Genomic DNA, 13,733 nt, shown 5'->3' with positions numbered 1-13,733 from the left:
AGTTATGAAGGCACGCAGCCGACGCGCGCACCGAGTCAAAACGAAACTACTGTTTGCCGCAACCGCTGCGAACGAAACTGTGGTGGCTATCGACACGATCACAGATGGCGACTACGCACTTATGGAAGCACGCGGTTAGCCGCCAACGTGGTGTTACGCGCGGGGATTAATGCAGCAATAAGGGCTTTGAGGGCACAAATAAGCACAAAGCGTTCCGGCGTTGCTGTCAGTCACGTATCGCGTACGACCGGACTGCGGACTGCGCCGCGTCGTTTTTGGACACTAGCGCCGTTTTTGCTCTTTCGCGTTTTTCTTTTATTTCTTCGACGTACACGTCAGTGCGCACGCTATCGGCACCTACCCTATCTACAAATGGGAGAAATGCGCATGTTGGTAGGTTACAGCCTCCGAGATTCAAGTGCGAAAGCTTAGGCGCGCTGCCCGTTTTCGAAGGTTGGGTGGTTACAAGCTGCTTGCGGATTTATTGCACAGTTCACGCACTGCCGTTACGCGCTGTGATGTGCTTTTTGACACTCGGGCATGGGTAATGGAAGTTCTGTGGATCGAGCACACCTCTTTTTCGCCGTTTTAGTCACTTAATTGGCGAGCACGGGACCACGGAAAATTTATCAGTGGTTCGCGGAACCCTGAGCAGGGGCCTGCGGAACCCCAGGGTTCCGCGGAACCCACTTTGAGAACCCATGCGCTAATGCATTGGTTAGTTGTCCTTGAGGAACCACTGTGATGTGGGTTCAATTTCACTCAGCTTCGAGGAAATTTAAGGGATCTTTTTCGTCATTGTAGAGCGGCATATTCACAGTAGCAAATACCTAATCACCCAAGTTGGCATCAAAGAGGTTCATTAGAGACCAGCCCAGACCGAGTGGCACATACCCAGTCCCACGTCTACAGTGACCCATGTCGGCATGAAAGAGGTTTGTTGAAGAGTGACACGTATGTACACATAGCCACATGCTCAGTGACCCAAGTTGGCCCAGTGGTTGGTTTTGAACGCTTATCTCGGCAGCAGTTCAATGTGCTACCCATTCGACCACTGACTACCCAATGACCCAGGCAGGCGGGAAAACGGTCAGATACAACCATACATAGATAGCATTCTCAGCGTACTTCACGCACTTTCCACATTAAAAAGGGTGAGAGTAAGCAAAACTTACCTGCTTCTTCGGCATACGTGATACCTCTGGCTTTTCATTGACATCGTCACTCGCATCCCCAGCAGCCGCAGCTGCCCTTGTTCGAACACCCACTTTCCTGCTAGCCCTCGCAACACTGTGCTCTACAGTCTCGTCAAAAACGACAAACGCAGCCTTGTCCTCCTTCCCCTTCCCTTTCTTTGCAGTGCTCGATGCCTCAGCTCGGCCCAAGCTTTTCAAATACATGTCCAAAGGTGTGTCTCGGCGCACTTTTGGAGCGTTTGGGACCTTGAGTGGCGCTGTACGCCTCTCGGAACCTCTTGGAGGTGACACAGCATCCATGTCAACGATGGTAGTTGCAGCGGCGTGCTCGTTGGTATTGGCAATCCACAGAGAGCTGCCCTTGAGGTCACCAGAAGAGTCTTTGCTCTTGCGAGACATGGTGCCCAGAACTCTAACCTTTTGGTGTGCCAGGCTGGCAAACACCTTCCAATGGCTCTTGTTGCCACAGTCATTAAGCGAGACAAGCTTGAGGCCCTCGTCCGCTTTCTCAAGCGATGTCAGGTAGCTCTTTCTTTGGAGGTGAGCCTCTGAGAGGTGCAGGAGAATGGTGGCGTGCAGGGTCAGGAGCTCACCCCAGGCTCCCACACTCCTGTTCTGAGCACAGAGGAAGGCCTTCGAAAGGTGACGCTTAAGGAAGGATGCCGCCGAGGCCACTTCCTTTGACAGCTTTTGCTGTAGCGAGCCCACGAGGTCAAGCAGTGTCTCTAAACCGCCGATGGCCGCGGTGACATCTCCAACTGTGGTGTATAGCAAGCACTTCAGGAGGTCACGCTCGATCCACAACTGCCTGGTTGCATAAAACTCGCACAACTGGCAGCTGCAGTTTGTGTTGTGAATCTTGTCCAGGCTGGGGACCGAAGGCGGCGACTGCAACCCTGTCTCCTGTTTGAGGAAGAGCACTATGGCCATGGAATGGCTACGCGGGGGGCATGGGTACTTGTCGTAGGTCTTTTCCCCGATGTCTGTGCTATCGGTCATGTCGATGTTTGTCTCAGTGACAGCTTCTTCACCTTGGAGCTCATTTGGGCAGCTGAAGTTCTGTAAGTGCAACATGAATTCCACACTGGAGAGCTTGCGTTTGACGTCATGCAGCTTCTCACACAGCAGATCCAAGTTCGCAATGAGCAACACAAGCCTGGCACATCTGTAATAGGAGGAGAAGAATAGGTGTTCTAATGATGCTTTCTCTCAAATTACATACAAACAGATGTGATGATGATGACTAGCATTTAGTGGCACAAGGGCCAGATATGGCCAAAGAGCGCCATGCTAGTGGTGATGGGTTATCAGTGAATTTTCATGAGATCGAACAATGAACTTTGAAAGGTGAAACAGGGCTGTGAAAATGCCAAAAGACCAGTCGCTTAAGCACGTAACATTTATGAGTATTAAAATAATGAATGTAGGTGCGGTGTACTGCGACTATAAAATATATGTTTACAAAGGGACAATATACTAAAATGAGTTGTTGGCAGTAGCACTACTGCCTAACCAGGGCCCTTGTTGCGTCCTGAATCGGCAGGGTGCATTCTTCGATTGTTTCCCATCGAGGCAGGCCCTTTAATCAGCGGCCGCCTACCTGGTGACGCGGCCCGACACCGGCAGTGACGTTCGGACAAAGAAGCTCACTTAGAAGCGACCGAGCACAACCGCCACCGTTTGTTAGAAGTGGGGATTAGCGCGAAGGCTATTCTCCCAACCCTGGCAAGATGATCGTCGGAGGGCAAGAAGCTAAGTCACCCATTTTCGTGAAAGGAGTGTGAACCCCCTATTTCCAGATTGCCTCGTCCTTGCTTCGAAGGTGCAACATTAGAGGCGGAGTTCTGTAAACAATATGACCACTCTGATTGGCCGCACCAAGGTCATCCGATTCCCTAGTCTGGTCAACTAGGGAAGACGAATGTTTTATAAGGAGACACCTTGAGTGCAGTGGTGTCCCGACGTGTTCTGATACGTGCTCAGACATGTAGTGAGCTGAGACTTTAAAAGTGCTCCCCCATGGAGTGGGCTTCGATACTTGGAGCCACTGTAAATATGTAGAATAAACCCTTTTTTTCTCTCGCTTTACTCCCGGACGTACTCATCCCTCTGGTTGAAGGATCACCGGCCTAAATGCTACCCCGAGTCCCAACACCCTTAACTGCAAGGGCCAGGAGGCCCCAGTGCTCTATAAAAGAAAAAAAAAAAAACTATCACAGCAGCACCTTGTGAGAGGGTGCACTACAAATGTCTTGGGCTGACGGCATGTAGCAGAACATTGTTGAGGATATTTACAGATTTTTTAATCTAAAAAAACTTTTGTGCCAAGGAACAATGCCGGATAAAGGGTGATATGATGCTGGTAGGCCAGGAGAAAGTGCTTTTTCCATTCAGCTTCTGTCTCAATACTCCACAAGGACGTGGAGGACAGTCAGCCTTTAACCACATCTACCACAAACCTGAGGTTGGACATCAGTAGGCAAGTAATTCTTTGAGCTATATGTATGCCCTATAGAAAGTCTACAAAACAGGACATTGGTGTGTCACGATTTCAATGTGGGTGACAAAATGCGTAATTGTGGCTTAATTAGATGGTGTTTATTAGAGGTTTTGCCATCCCACAAGCGTTGCCAATAGCCTCTTATTTTTTTTACAAACAAAGGGCTTGAAGTCTATAGAAAGTACAGGAATGGAAGAAGTGGAAGCTGTTGCTGTGGATGTGGCGATTTTGTCTGATAGCACATTTCTATGAATGCATCTGTGCCTTGGCACCCAGCATATCACATGCTGGTTAGATATGCGTGTCATACACAGGAGTAAACAAAGATAATTCACTACAAAATGTTTACATACAAACAGATGTATCTTCACAATGCACTGGTGATGGAGCATTACTGTAGGGCAATAAAGAGACCACTGAGCATGAAAATGTCTTAAAGGGGCCCTGAACCACTTTTTATTGAAGTGGAGAAAGGTATCTGAAGTGAAAATAGGCTATTTCAGAAATACTTTGCCGCAAAAAGTACTTTAATGCGTTCAGCAGAAGCGGAGTTACTGATAATCAGACACGGCCTCGGCTGTGCTCCCGTTCCTTCTTCAATGCCTTGCACTGCGAAGGCTACGGCAGAGTGGGGCGTGGCCACAACGCTCCCCCTTCCAAATGTCACTGTGGTGCACAGTTCAAATTTCATTTTAATGTTAACAGATGCCACGGCTTCCGATTTTGGTGCCTACGACGCACTAAACATAAGCCAAACGCAGTTGTCCGCAGTGAGCAGCAGTGCGCTTAGCCAGTGGACTCGTGGCTGGCACCCCGCGGCAGCCGCGGTATCTACGCTGCATAGCCGACCGCAGCTACCAAGAGCGCCGCACATGGGAATCCGCTTTATTATGAAATAAAGCATTCAGAAGAGAGTGAGGAGCAGGCGTTTGTTTGAAAAGAGCATTTGAGAGAAAGGTGGCTTCGCGCTCCACTTGCGAGCTCCATGCATTGCGTACGACAGCCAAACTTGGCCGAGATGTTCACAGCAGCGTATGCTACCCACGGACTACGTTATTTCACCAAGCCCGAGGTGCGGTTCGGGCGCCTTTAATATGGGAAGTAGAACTTTCTCCTTGAAAACACAAGCTTTGGCAAATACACTGCCATTTGAAAAATAAATTTGGAAAGCAATTGGATAGCTCTATTGCCACGTTGCATGCGGGAAACAGTAGTATTAGTGAAATTATGTATATAAAACAGGCATCAGTTAGCATACAGTTTACAGTACACAAGAAGCCATGACTTTTGCTCAAGAAGCATACAGCAGGCATATTTGAAGAGTTGCCTAGGGGAAGCCTTTAGTTTACAGCATGCAATTTCCTCTTCAATGGTCAAGTACAGCACACTATTATCGTGACAAGCATTTTTGCAGAACATAATGATATCATAATATGGATTTACTGGCAGTGTAGAAACTAATTTTCCCATGCCATTCCACATAAAGTCATCTGCTAGGTCACAGACACCATGCAGATGCAGCCTTGCTTTTAGCACTGAAGACTAGGGTAAGTCAGAAAGCAGGCAAGGAGTCTCCGAACTCAACAATTATACTGCACTTCAGCACAATTGCTTTGACAAAACAGTTGCTTTCAGTTAGCCTGCAGTCTATTCGGACAGATTTGGAAGTTTCACAACTGGACTGCCACACATAATTCAACACCTGTGTAGGTGTAGCCTCGATTCCACTACTTGCTCCTGACAGGCAACTGGCCTTGTGACAAATGCTGAAATGCAATATTATGAAAAAAAGAAAAAAAAAAACCTGTCCATTTCCAATTTTTTTTGGAGCTGCAGCAATGCTAAGTGACTAATATTTTGTTGGCATACCCCAATTGTCGAGTTCTTGCTGGTTGGTAAACACCTTGGTAGTAAAGATCTGCTCTTCCCACCGATGAATTCTGCACCACGATTCATAAGACACCAGTACCAGGCAGAGTACGCTGAGAAACGGAACGCCACCAACATTTTGGTGTCCCTGCCTTTCAGTACTTAATTTACATAAAGGTAACATAAAATAAAATTAAAATATAAAAATACAAAAATTCTGGGGTTTTACGTGCCAAAACCAAAATATGATTATGAGGCACGCCGTAGTGGTTAATTTTGACCACTTGGGGTTCTTTAATGTGCACGCAATGTACACGAGTGTATTTGCATTTCGGCTTCACTGAAATGCGGCCACGGCGGCCTGGATTCGATCCTGCAACCTCGGGCTTAGCAGCGCAACACCAAAGCCACAATGCCACCATGGCGGGTGCAAAGGTAACATGAGAGTGTCAAATGCAGTCAGCTGTATACCTTGTTGCCGAGACCATTACTTGGGCTCTGCGAAGATATTCTTTGAGGAAAGCATAGGCCTCCTTAGCTGCTCCGACAATAGTGTAGAGTTGTCCCAAAAGGGCTGCAGAATCCAGCAACATTCGTTCGAGTGTCCACATTGTTAGGAGGTCACCTGAAATGAAGAAAGTAACAGCTGTTCAATAGATGTGCCATTCACAAGTTCTTCCGCAAGTTTACCAAGTTTGCTGATGCCACGACGTAGTGTACCATATAGATTTGTGTGAAGGCCGCACTTTTTTTTCTGCAATTTTGACAAGGTGCGGTCCTTACAGAGGACAGGGTAGATCACACCACATATAGCAACATCATACTGAAAAATTTTTCACTGCACTGAGACCATGGTAGCCTGTATAAGCCTATAGAAACATGTCCAAGTCTCTCTCAAGCTAATACTATATCTTCTTTACGCAAATCTAGCTGCAACTGTTTCTCTATAAAGTGTCTGTAAAGGTCCGGGTTCACCCCGTTTTTTTTTTTTTTTTTTTTTTTTTTTATGGCGTGCTTTGAGGCAGTAGCATACCTGCCAACCTGCGAGCTTTAATATTTGCAAAAATCCCCTGAACATGGCACGGGAGAAGGGGGAGGAAGAAAAAACTTTATTAAGTAGGTAAAAGGTTTAACAGGATTAGCACACATTTATTTTAAAGCTTGTCCTGAGCACACCTTTTATGGGATACATACGCACTTTATTAACGGTAATTTACCTTTAGATGCAGCACCAAATCTGGATGAGCAGAGGCTGACAAGGAACACATTGTGTTTAGATCAGCGACTTCTTCAGCGATATTGCTGTAGCCAATTTTGCCTGCTATAGGAATTTGTCTGAACAAACATGCCAGAAGGAAATACTTCTCTGGTGTTGGTCAGGCCTAGAGACTGAGGAGCGAAACTTTTCATGAACTTGTAAAGCTTGATGAAATATTTGTAAAATCTTAGAATGAGCACAAGTTCGTAAAATTTATCCCATGAGTGCCCTGTCTACTTTTGAAAGTACAGCGCCATTTTCATTTGTAAATATTTAAGGAAGAAACATACCGTTTTTCTTATTATGCCATTTTGCTAAGGGTCTTGCTAAGACGATAACATTGTAGTTTTTTTGTCAGCTGCATGATATCTGATCTATTCCTGGTCAAGCTTGGAGAAATGCTGAATATACCAGGTACTTCTACTACATGCGTGCACCTTCATTTTTTGTGCTGCTCAGTATATGTTTCTCGAAGCTGACTTTAAAAAAGAATGGTGTAAGTGATGAACATATGACATTCTATATAATATGCATCTTTACAGCGTCTAAAGACAATGAATGCAGGTGTACTTTATAAAGTACGCTAGGCTAATGTGTATGTTACACAGGTAGCATATACACCTTCAATAAAAGAGAACCAGAACAGCAACGAAAATATTACAGTATATGGGGAGCGTCATCACGAAGTGTGGTCAAAATGAATGTGCACACCTGTCAATGGCGATGACATAACAGCGTGCACTGTATACCTTCAGTTATGCTCCGGCCACGCGCTCCACTGTTCGTATTTCATTTCACACCAATAGTACATATGTATGCTGAAACAGCGAACAACAAAAACACCTCGAGTTTGAAATTTTGGTGTCAGTGGTCCTTTAAGAAGTTTCAAAATAGAGCATTTATCTTCGATGATCTGCATCAGGTTATGCCCTCATAAAGGCCCAGCATACTTTATAAAGTACACAATCGTAGCATTCAAAAGAATGAAGCACAATTCATTAAACTTTCACAACACAGTTGCAGTGTCAAAGGATCATTGAGTACCAAAATGTCAATAAAATCTGGCTCGTAGATTTTTCTTGGGCCTTAACGGGCTAAGAAAAATTTGGAAGAGTTGGCAGGTGTACAGTAGCATATGGCCCCTTAGCTACAGCCTGCAAAGCTGTTACAGAACAGAAAATCCAGCATGTGAGCACTCACATGGCTCTACATTGACGTTTTCAGTGAAGTGGTGTAGGACACCCTGCGATATCCTCAAGGCCTCTTGGGCGAGGATGACGGGAGTGTCACACTCGAGGAGCCCATCGGCATGGAACGGCTTGCTTATTGCAGCAGGCAGGAGAGAGTACTTGCAGACAAGAAGCTTCACCTCCGCCATGAACAGCAGGGAGGACTTGTTGCTCTTCTGAAGCAGCGGGTGCTTGAGCAACTGATCCAGTAGCCGAAAGCCTTCGATGAACTGAGGGGGAAGAGGTGAAGTGTTTCTTGAGACAGAAACATGGGCACGCTGAAGTGGCATAATTATTTGCTGATGTATGCTAGTCTGATCAACTGATACAACAAAGACAGTGAAGTTGTATAAGAGTTCTCACAGCCTTCAAAAGTGCTAGGGGTTTATTTGCTGGCTGTTCTTAGGGATGATTCAACACCAACAATGCCTGCACGTTCTCACTGACACCCTAGTTATACGGCCGCTTCAGGGCTCCCCCCGTGGACTGCATTGCTGGCAGCTCTTTACCACCGCAGCAGTACTAACTCCTAGCTGACCTCCAACATAGAAGCAGTAAAACACAATGCAAGAAACAAAAATTAGAATTACTGACTAATAAAACCGTGCAATGAAAGTGTCTATTCATTTGAGGTGTGTGAAAGCTAACTTATTTTAGTGGTTGATAATAAGCTGTCATTGATGATCAGTGCGTGCCTTGCCTTTGTCTTGTCTATGGCGCTTAATCAGTGAAATTGATAATCATGTTTCAGAGCAATAATTTGAGACTCCAACGCAGGTTCCATAGCTGATTGATACCGAGCATGCCGCCACACACCCATCGCACAAAAACAGCTTCAAAACTCCCCATTAAAGCTTCGCTGTAAAGCTACTTTGCTACAACGCCTGAACAAAAAGCAAACACTTATGTTGTACAAGTGCTTTTACTGGCATAGCCTGTCAGATGAATATTCAATGACCCACACATTGGCTGTCGAAGGTTTTACCTCTAAGCCACTCCACCAATGTTAAAATAAAGAATAGCTGGTGGCGTGATTGCACCTAGTGAATGCGGTTGTGCCACAAGCTGCTGCGAGTGGCTAATGCGCTATGATTGCTCGATGCCACACTCTAAAACCTTATCCATAAACCAGTACCAAGGTGAAAGAAACTAAAGCAAACCCACTGGTAAGAAGTGAAAAGTCGGTTAGGTGAGAGGAGGAAGCAAAAGCCACGTCTTGCCAATTTACCACTAGGGAGCCTAACTGCTGCAAATGAAGGCGACTCAGACTAGAGTCAGTACGTAGTTGGTTGGTTTGCCTCTAAATACAGTGTATGCCCTGTGGGGTCTCACACATGCTCTTGGGACAAAAGAACGACAACACAGTAGTGCAAACAATCAAAAGGGCATTTATTGCACCTTTCATACACTAATACACACTAGCCGAATTACTACCAATAGAACATTCACATGGGCGCGCCACAAATCAAGGAAGTCCGACTCACCGCGACCCGATAGCGAGCGAATATGTTAGCCCTATGCTATGACACCATCGCCTAGTCGTTCACGTGTACGGTCATGCGAACGGTGGCGCGTTCGAACGGTCCATGTTTGCCCATACCGGTGTCCTGCTCTTAGCCTCGCGAGACGGTCCCGCAAAGCGGGCCGGCGCACGCGCGAAGCGTTCGTGCGTGTTGGTCGCCGATCCCAAGCCAAGGAGGAAGCGCCTTCGACCTTTTTCTCCCAAGTCACCCCGCCGTTCGGTAGCGTTAGCATTATCACACTCGCGCCATCTCTCGCAATGCGCCGCAACCACCAGGACTGCCGCCGGCGCTTAGCCACGCGGTGAAGCCGGATTACAGGAGATGCGCGAGAGTTGCGCATCCCCAAGCCCGCTATAGGGGAATGGCCAAGAATTTGATGGAATTAGGTGAGTCGCCACTACATAAAGTTTACTTCTTGAAAGAAGATTGTGATATGCATCTGGTGTGATATCAGATGATGTGTATCCGGTGTGATATCAGTAAACATTTGCAAAACAGTGCAAGAACACCTGTGGATAATATTGCGCCAAACGCGATAATTAAATTGATGCTTCCCATTATGAAAGAAATAGAAACTTTTGTGATTAATACTACAAAGGAAACTGCCTGAACAAGACAGTCGGACAAATACCTTCTCTTGGTTGTAGAGCAGGTACGCCCTCGCCAACACAAACCGCAACCGTGGAAGGCCCTCATCCAGCTGACCAGCCATGGCCTCAGTCTGCTGGGCGACATCAGCAGCTGCGTCCAGCAGGCCCACCTTGATCAGAGCGTTGATGAGGTAAGAGGCAGCCAGCACAGTCTCCTGGTTCATGCTCCGGTCCATGGCCACGCTGTACCACAGGGTTGCAGCCTTGATCTCTTCCAAGAACTGGTTCCCATGGTGGAAAGTGCACAATGGTTTACAACTTTTGTCATCTCCTACGCACAGCGAAAACTCGCACTACAGAAGCGCGAGGCAACATGCTGCACAGTGAAACGTGCTAACTGCATTAAATGTATGAAAGACTGGGGAGGAAAGCCCACAGGGATGTCCTCTTAATATGATCCGTATTTCCAGTAACCAATTCGACAAGCCTTCAACAACGTGGCAAATTACTAGATCCTATCGTGCACCTGTCTTGCAAGAATGTTGGCTAAAGATGAAGCGTATGTCAGAATCAAGTACAAAAAAGTAGCATCAACATTTACCAGCATCAAACGACTATCAGTGTCACCAGGGCAACCTTTCAATCCCAAAGTCAATGGTTGATTACACCTAGGACTGCAATGTTCGGCATCCAATTTAAGAATTCAGCAGCGAATAAACCACTACTTTCTGTTAGCAAACTCCACACTTATTTCAGCATAGCGCGTATTCAGCAAGCATTTATATAGTACTTTTTTTTCACCAAATTTAGGTTCAAGCACATCCTGCAGTGCACAGTCTCCCTGCAGAACATTGCCAGAGGAAAACCCTATACACTTTTTAAACAAACAGGCAAAAGGTTCTCACCCTGAACGATGAAGCATACACTTCACAAACCACCTTGACATGCTCAAAGAACCAGCACTCCACCAGATCACGAAACATAAGGCTCCATTCAGAAGAAGGCCGCGCAAAAGCCGTGCACCACATTTCCAGAACCTAGAACCAGAAAGCATAAAAATACATGCCACTGTGGCGTTCCACTGCACAACATGTGTTAAAGGAAACAGCCTTTTATATAATATATTTTCATCCTTCTGTATTTTATGTAACAAAGAGCAATAGCTGCAGACACCTGCAGAAGAACCTTTGCACACTTAAGATGCTGTCCATTACCCTAATTTTATATCTGTGTTACCCCTGCTGTTGGTGCTATGTTTAACAAATACAAATCAGACCTATTAAGGAGTTTGTCCCATTCTATGGGAGTGCTCCAAAGCATGGCTTCCATGATCACGTTTTGATGGCCAGATCACAAGGGACTACAGTGAAACTTCACATAGTTGGCACTTGGGAAACAGTAGCAGACAACAAAAATAGGGCTGGGACTGCCCAAAGTCATTTTGGAGGAATGTGAATCAGATAAAATTTCATTTTAAAACAGTTTGGAGCAGGCCAATCTAAATTTTGGTGGAATAATGGAATATAGCAGCGCACTTCGAAACCACGACGGAACACAGAATAAGCCAACAGAAGCGCTGAACTGCAACTGTCATAAGCAATGTCATAAGCTGAATTTTGAAGCAGATTACCCTGATACTTAAACCGTGTAGTCACTAGTGCATGCCAATTTTGGTAATAGTGCCTGACACTGCCTTAGAATTTTAATTGGAGTAGGAATCACACACACACACCCACACACACACAAAAAAATGCATTGGCAATGGTAAGTGCAAAATTTCTAGAAATAGCCCAAGACATTCTCTACAAATAAATTTTTTTTTAATGTTTCGACAGTGTCGGTGAAGTGCCTGGAAATCCACTCACCAACAAGGGAGAAGTCAGAGCTGTGAAATACTATGGTTTATTAAAAGCCATTTCTACATAATACCTATACTGCAGGCCGATTCCAAAGCACCTAATGCTTAACTTTGTGGTATAACGTAAACTATTTTCATCTGTTTTTATTGCGATATCAAATGTATGGACATTCCAGGCGCATTTCTACAGCCGACGTCGCTGTGATGTTCTGTATAAAGTCCAAGGGCAATAGCATCATCGCCACGCGCCGCATGTTGTATGTACGAGTGGAAAGCGTGCGAGGGTGAGCCGACTATGGCGGCTCAATATAGGTAGCGCTCGCAAGGGTGAAAAGCGAGGAGGAAGAGTGCCGTCTTCCGTTGTGCGCAAGGAACCGGGGAGAGGTGAGGGAGTGGGAGTTCGGCGACTGCTGCATGTGGCTCGGCTGAGCGCGGCCGCGCGGGCCCTATCTTGAAAGTGATCTGCGATGGAGACAGATAGGTGCGTGTGTGCTGCGTTTTTGCCGCTTAGTTCGCGCTAAGGCGAGAGGCAGCACAAAGGTCCATTCGCTCGCATCTGCTGCCGCACTTCCTCACTCCAGCGTTTTGACAGCGAGTGCACGCGATGATCGAGTGAGATGCGTTAATTCATGTTTGCTTGTGCGTGCGTTGCACCATGCTTGTTAATTTATTTAGTAAGCGAATTTTTACAAGTTTATATGGCTAATAAAACTGCTAACCTTACTGCCTACTAATTTGCTATCGTAATCAATGCTTCATCTTTCGGGAGAAACCGCCTTTTTATTCCAAATCCGTCATTAGCCCTTCGTGATAGGTAAAAATGGCCCATGCCTTGTTCATGGCGGCATAAGAAGAGATTGGAATAGTTTTATGTTAAAGCGGCCCTGGGGACAGAGACTCCCACCCGCTGAACCCGCTGCAGCGCGCGTCTCCCTTGTATCTAGTTCGCTTGCCGTTAGGGAGCGCCGCGCCGCTCGGCCCACTCAACCGTATTCTAGTACTCTAACCACAGCCGCCTGGCATGCCCTAGCCGTTCCTACAGCGGCGGCTCCCGGCTGTCCCCGCCGCCAGTGGCTGCGTGCATGCCGGCCACTTGCCGAAAGCGCCAAAAAGTCCAGTGTTATAAGCACGAAAATTGTGTGAAAATTACGAGAAACTGTGCGGGAGGCGCCGTCGCAGGGTGTGCGGAATGTGAACGGCTGCACTCTTTTTCCGAGAATGAATCTACTCGCGGTGCGCAGCAAGGCGCATTTTCGGTCAATTTGCTGTGTTTGGCCCAGGGACTTGTGTATGTATCAAAATGATGCAATTGGCGCAGGATTCCCACCCCTACAAAAATGAATACGCGGAGCTGTCTTAACATTGCGTCCCTGTCAAGGGTACCGACACGCACTGCCCACATGACTGTACATAGAGGGACACCTGTAGCGTTGTAAATGCAGGGGAGGTCAGAATTTTCTTTAAATTATTATGCGGTCCAACTTTCAGCCATTTTCAGCTCACTGGTGCGTTAACCCTCATCATAAGCTAATTGGCTTTATTTAACTAGTACTGGCGTGGCCAAACATGTAAGCAAGGCGTTGAGGCACCTTAAAGAGAAAAATAAGTTTAGCTGTGTTTGTGAATAACACCTCTACAATACGTGACGACTAAGCCACCGCTGCCGTGAGAGGATGCTTGGTAAGCCAGAAAAGATGCAAAATAAACAAT

The 13,733-nt window shown here is 46.4% G+C and overlaps 1 protein-coding gene across 1 annotated transcript in view; it reads right to left on the bottom strand.

Moving 5' to 3' along the window:
• Window positions 1–13,733, bottom strand: part of LOC119455692 (uncharacterized) — a 101,370-nt gene that overhangs the window by 48,424 nt on the left and 39,213 nt on the right. Inside the window, exons 12-16 of the mRNA XM_049668957.1 lie at window positions 11,071–11,202; window positions 10,207–10,446; window positions 8,024–8,282; window positions 6,037–6,190; window positions 1,176–2,361 (exon numbers count right to left, since the gene is read on the bottom strand). Coding sequence (XP_049524914.1) covers window positions 1,176–2,361; window positions 6,037–6,190; window positions 8,024–8,282; window positions 10,207–10,446; window positions 11,071–11,202 — 1,971 coding nt within the window. The remainder of the gene's footprint in view (window positions 1–1,175; window positions 2,362–6,036; window positions 6,191–8,023; window positions 8,283–10,206; window positions 10,447–11,070; window positions 11,203–13,733) is intronic.

This window comes from Dermacentor silvarum, chromosome 6 (genome assembly GCF_013339745.2).
Source record: "Dermacentor silvarum isolate Dsil-2018 chromosome 6, BIME_Dsil_1.4, whole genome shotgun sequence".
Lineage (NCBI taxonomy): Eukaryota > Metazoa > Arthropoda > Arachnida > Ixodida > Ixodidae > Dermacentor > Dermacentor silvarum.
Note: the sequence above shows the minus strand (reverse complement) of the source record. Positions and strands in the feature narration are given on the sequence as shown.